This window comes from Eurypyga helias, unplaced genomic scaffold (assembly GCF_000690775.1).
Source record: "Eurypyga helias isolate BGI_N326 unplaced genomic scaffold, ASM69077v1 scaffold27950, whole genome shotgun sequence".
NCBI classification, from domain to species: Eukaryota; Metazoa; Chordata; class Aves; order Eurypygiformes; family Eurypygidae; genus Eurypyga; species Eurypyga helias.
Window position 1 is genome coordinate 1 of NW_010228083.1, and position 5,909 is coordinate 5,909.

The 5,909-nt window shown below is 55.3% G+C and overlaps 1 protein-coding gene across 1 annotated transcript in view; it reads right to left on the bottom strand.

Annotated features, from left to right (window-relative positions):
• Nucleotides 1–4,453: 4,453 nt before the first annotated feature.
• The window catches only part of CUTA (cutA divalent cation tolerance homolog (E. coli)), a 5,887-nt gene continuing 4,431 nt past the window's right edge, over nucleotides 4,454–5,909 (bottom strand). The window contains exons 3-5 of the mRNA XM_010158430.1: nucleotides 5,526–5,571; nucleotides 5,118–5,167; nucleotides 4,454–4,556 (exon numbers count right to left, since the gene is read on the bottom strand). Coding sequence (XP_010156732.1) covers nucleotides 4,454–4,556; nucleotides 5,118–5,167; nucleotides 5,526–5,571 — 199 coding nt within the window. The remainder of the gene's footprint in view (nucleotides 4,557–5,117; nucleotides 5,168–5,525; nucleotides 5,572–5,909) is intronic.

Here is a 5,909-nt window from a genome sequence, read left to right on the forward strand (position 1 = left end):
CACGTCGGGTGACGCTGGAGGGGAAGGTGCAGTACCTGGTGGAATGGGAAGGCACGACCCCCTACTGAGCCCCGCCAGCCCCCAAACCTCTCCCGGAGCCAAACTGGAGGAGATAGGGATGATGGGAAACCCCTCATTGCGAAGCAGAGGAGGAGGTGCTGGACGGTGGGGAGGGCTGGGACCCCTCTGTGCTCAGGGGTCCCATCTGGGGCCGGCTCCCTGGGAATGGCCACGGGTGGAGGCAGTGTCTCCAGTCAGTGATGCTGCTGGGGGTGAAACCCGCAGCCTTGCCGCCCCATTTCTTACTTTAACAGTTATTTTAGTGGCCGTGTATACGCACAGAGCGTGGCCCCGCTGCGCTTTCCCACAGAGCCTCTGGCCGAGCCCGAGGCACCGTCGGGGTGGTAGTAAGAGCTCTGAGCAGGTCTGGCCTTTCCAGAAGGGTCCCCCTGTCACGGCTGGGGAAGGGGCTTCCCTGGGGAAGCCCCTTTGGTTGGGCACCCCACAACCTGCTCGCACGGATGGACATCTTGCCCGGCGCACCCTGACTTATCCCCACGGCCAGGCCTTAAAGAACAGATGCGAGGGGGTCCTGCTGCTAAAGCAAAAAGCACCTCCCTCCCCTGTGCTTTCACGGCCTGTCCCTGTGCCCGTAGGGGTGACTCTCGCTGAAGCCGCTGTATGGAGTTTCCCCCATCGTGAATTCATTCGTTCAAGGAATGTGGTTTGCTTGAAATGAGGGGAAAATGCCCCATAACCAGCCCACGTGCAGCTGGCTTTCATGGCCGTGGGGCAGATGTCCCGTGACCTGGACTCTGTGTGATGATGCACCAGCTTCGTTTCCCTGTTCTTCTGACAATCACAGTCTTGGAAGAGACGGGCCAAAACTTACGCCCTTGCCTTAAAACGCCCATGGGCATTGCATGGACTGGAGCCCCATGCCTTTGTTCCCACAGGAATCTTCATCCTGAACGTGCCAAACGAGCAGACAAACCAAAAAAGGCTGAAGAGGACAGCGGGGGCATGGGGAGGGGGTTGTACCAGGGTCCCTGTGGCCATCGCTGTGGTCTTGTGGCTGTGCCTCTCTGGTGAGCGGCTGCACGTTCTGTTACCGGCGTGGTGTTGATGTTTGTGAGCACGTGGGGTGGGTTTGTCTGCAGAAGAGAAGGAGCAGCCCCTTCTCTGACTAAAGCAATACTGCCAGGTTGCTCAGGAGCAAAGCAGTTGTTTCCTAACAAAAAATCTAATATCATGAGACATAGATTTTTTTTCTAAGAGAGATATATATATATATTTTTGATGTCATCTTCCTCATCTCTCCCCATCACCACGGTGGGGATGGAGGGTGGGCGATGCTGGGGGTCCATGTGGTCCTGCTCTATCAGCACAGCCCGTCCCTGCAGCCCTGTTGTTCATACATGTGCTTGGGGGAGATTTGCCAGTTGTGGGGTGAATGGAAAAGGTTGTTTTATTGAAAAAGTACTTAAGGAAATTCATCAGCGCGATCGATACAAGAGTGGATGATGTTTGCAAACCAGAGGCCAAAGCGTGGTCCTTAAAACCAAACTCCTGCTTCAGCTACTGCTAAAATAACGTAGTGGGACACCTACAGACAGGGGGGGTTCTGGTTGTTTTAATTCATCTAGCAGGCACCAGGCCTTTGCGCGGCTGCGAGGTGACGATGCCGCTGACGATGCCTCTCGCAGGGCTGTGGTTCTCCGCAGCCCCAGGATGTGCCCGCATGGTGTGGGCCAGGCGTGAGCCCCTTGGGTGCCCATGCGAGGAGCGTGAGCGTTCTGCTCGGCAGGTAAAAGCAATTTGATTTCATTTTAACTCCTTCCTGACGTGCAGCCGGTGTCGGCTAGGTGGAGAGGCCGTTGACCGCTCGTGCGGTGCAGGGTCTGGGAGAGGAGGCTCCGTCCAGCTCCGACCATGAGATGGTTTGAGCCGAGCGGGGTCAGATGTGCCTTGGGGAGAGGTGCTTGGCACCCTCATCTGGAAGGGAGCTTCACCGGAGGGGCCCCATCATTCTGGGAGATGTGCTGCTGGGATCCCCACCCCGGCAGGGATGGGTGCAGCTCCTGCAGCCAGTGGGTCACTCCCCGTCCTGCCTTGGCTTGTCACCAAAGGGTCGTTGAAGAATTTCCCTTTCATGAGTGCCTGTGAAGCCCTTGTGTTGTCTGAGTTGCTGCCTGAGGGTGGTGGGGGCTGCCAAGAGCGGTGCCAGGGCCCGGCAGGGTTATTCCCATGGGATGCGCCAATGGACGTTGCTCTTGCAGGAGCACCCGCAACACATGGGCCTGGTTCCCCTCCTCTTGGCCTCTTGCAGAGAATCGAATGTGGAGCCTTTGAAGGTATTTTTGTTGCAGAGCATATTTTGCATTAGCTGTAATAGAAATTATAATGACTGTGCACCTTCTAAAGATTTATGAGTTCAGGTTGCTGCTTGTAATAACCAACTCCTGTTATACCCGAGTTGTAATTAATACGACTGATGTACAATTAAAAAGTCTTTTTTTAACGTCATTGGTTCTGTGTAGTATCAGGATTACTGGGGGTCAGTGAGCACCCCCGGGCAGGCACTCACCATGATGCAGGGGGCTGCTGGGTCATACCATGGCCTGCGCCACGGGCTGCCAGGGAATTTCTGCTCCAGCCCCTGAGGACCTCCTCCCCCTCCTTCTCCACTGACCTGGGGGGCTGCAGGTGGGCAAGTGAGACAGAGGGATGCTCGAGGGCACGAAGAAGGGATTTGAGCAGAGTACAGATGTTGTCAGGGAGACACTGCCCGATGGAGGAGAGGACACAGACTACTCCAAATTACACTCCAGAGGTAAAAATGTGCTGAGGAGACCCTCTAAAGCCTCAGGTTAAACTGAGAGAAGATTAAAGGGAAAAAAAAAAACCCTAAAGAAAATGTATAAAGCAACAGGGTCTATGACAAACAAAAATTTAAAAATCAGGATAGGCAATGTGTGAGTTGGTGCCGGAACAACTGCAAAATCATGGATCAAATGCCAAGAGTAGATTTATCTTTGTTCCTTCACCAACTGGGAGACCCCAAAGCAGCACCAGCATGGAGGTAGGTGAGTGGGGCCACAGGCACCGCCAAGCTCAGGCTGTGCTGGAGCATCGCCAACCCTGCTGTTTTCGCCTGTTATTGGGGATTCGCACAGGTGTAGTTTACCCCTGCCCTTTGGTCGTCTTCGTAGCGGGGCAGGAATTTCAGGTGTGTTCCATACGATGCCTCTAAGTCTATCATAGCCTGTGTTATGGAAACAGATGTTTGACTTGTCAAGTGCAGGAGGATAAACAAGAATTTGATAGAGGAAGGACAGGTCCTACTCCCCACCTGTAGGGACCGGTATCTCAGCTATTAGGAGTCAATCGCTGGCTGGGCATGGGTCGGCTGGTGGTGGGTGGTTGTATCATTATTTTTCCTTCCCTTTTCCCTGCTATAAAGCATCTGGCAGCGGCCAACAGTGCGGAGGCTACGTCTGCAAACTGCAACAACACATGAGCCTGCCCAGGTAAGAAACACTCCTGTTTATTCCCTTCCCAGTCACATAAATAACTCGATACTGTTCATTAAGTGATGTCCCATTAAACTATTAATATGAGCATCTTTTTACAAGGTTAAACTTGTCCTGGGTAGAAAGCCAGAGCTCAGGTGTGGGTAGGGGACGCAGGGCTGGGGCTGTGTTACCTGCAGCTGGGTGATGCCCCGGTCCTGGGCTGGCAGCAATGTTGCCTGGCTCAGCCCGGCTCTTCCCGGCTGGGCAAGTCGAGCAGGCTCTGTGCCTGTGCTCCTTGCAGCTCCCGGTAAATGCAGCGACTGCTCATGTTTGCCATTTCCTTGGATTTTGCACGAGTGGAGCCAGCATGCTGCGTGACAGCAGGAGAGGGCGGGAGCCGGCACATCGCAGGGTGCCTGGCCACATCCTGCTGGCTCGGGGCTGGGGAAGCAGGAGGCAGAGCAGGGCAGGATGCTGCGCTGGGAGCAGGGGAGCCAGGCAGGGTTTCAGGAGCTGGCTGTGGGGTGCACCGCGCTGGAGGGTTGCTGCTGGGGACTGCCAGGCCATGGCGACCAGCTGGCACTCACTGCGGGGGCCTGAGACAGCCCCCAAATGCTGCAGTGTCCCGACACGAGCATCTCTCCGTATCCTCATCCGCAGTGCTGCAACAGCCCTCGGTGCATGGAACCCTTCCTCAGTTTGGCCTCTGCCGTCTCCAGGCTGCTCAGTGCTCCCTGGAACACAGGGTCAGGCCGAGGAGGAGATGTTTGGAGTGCAAATGAAATTCCCGATCCCAAGCTTCTGTGTTACAGCAAATCCATGAAGATACAAGCTGCCTCCTGGTGTGTGTCTAGCTCCTGCTCGTGCAGGGGGACCAGCGCAGCTCGGCACATTGCTCCTGGTCTCCCCAAAATCAAGATGCTCCCTGCACTGTTCAGTTAGTCCCGTGGGACACTTTCCTCTATCCATTTGAGGTAGAGAGGGTTTCCTTGGTCAATAGGCAGGCTGATGATTTCGGGAATTTCAAAGGGATGGATGGATCTAAAGTGGAAACAGATGCAGAGGAACTGTCACGGTCAGCTGCAGCAGAGCAGATCCGCTCCCACCCGCAGGAAGCGGAGGGCTCCGCTCCCAGCCGTGCGCGCCAGCTCTGCCCCCTGCTCTCCACCGACTTCAAAGCACCCGCATCTCCTTTTTGCCATCTGAGAATTTTGCTTTGAATTTGGGGTTCACCATAGCCAGCAGCTGAGTGCCAGAAGCCCTGGCCCAAAGCTGGCTGTGCTCACCACTTAGTGCTTGGGAAACACAGGAAAGCCTGCCAGGAGCCAGCCAGGGAATAACCTGGGTGTTGGGAGAAGGAGAATCCTTGTTCCCAGTATGGAGGGGCTGGCTGAAGCCCAACAGTTGATATTCCTGCCAGCCTTGGGGTTTTTTTGCTGATGTGATGTCTGGGATTTTCTGGCTTACAAGGTGCATCAGGAGCACTCAGACCCCACCCTGGGTGGGAAGGAGCTCAAGAAATCTGATTCGCAAAGCCTGAGCAGGAGATGGCAGCCTACCTTGGACTGGAAACCCCGTGCTCCCGCAGAGCCAGAACCTCACCTGACGTAGTTGGACAGTTCACCTATTTTGGATGTCCTTGTTTTCACTAGCTGTGGAGAGTAAAAAAAAAAAAAAAACAAATCCAACCAAAATCCAAGAGAGAAGTAAAGGGGATGGAGCAATCCTGCATGCACAGTTCCGCTGCACCCATCCTGCACGGCTGGTGTCCTGTGGTGCGATAGGAGCTATTCCGTGGGGATGTCCCCTGTGGTGGCAGGATGAGGGGCTGAGCCGTGCTGCCCACCCCCAGCCGCCACTGCCATGCCTGTAGTTGGGTGCTTGGGGTCCCTGGGTGCTGTCCCACATCTCGGACAGGTTGGTGCCGCCCTCCCCAAACCACCCTGAGGTCCCTTCTGGCTGGGGTTGTCTGGGACAGGGATTTTTGTGATGGAGGGAATTGTCACTTACCAGCAGTATTTCGGTGGATTCTTCCAGTTCCCCTTTCCAGAAATACCTAGATTTAAAAGAAAAGAAGCATCAACAAATACAGCTCTGGCTGCAGCCATGCTATTCCCTGGGCCTTTAGTTTCCCTGCTTGGTGCTTCCTGCACGTGGCCGTTCCTTTACAAAGTGGTGCTCAAGAAGCGTCGCTGCCCTCAAAATTCTGCTGTGTGTGTGACTGAGCACCCCGGATCTACAGACTAGAGCCTCCTTGGCTGCCCAGGGGGGACAGCAGAGCAAAGGAGCTGGGACTGGGGTGGCCCTGATCCAAGCAGTGCCCGGGGGACGGTGCCGGCAGGGACTGTGGAATGGCTGGAGCTGGGAGGCTGAGCATGGCAGCATCCCACTCTT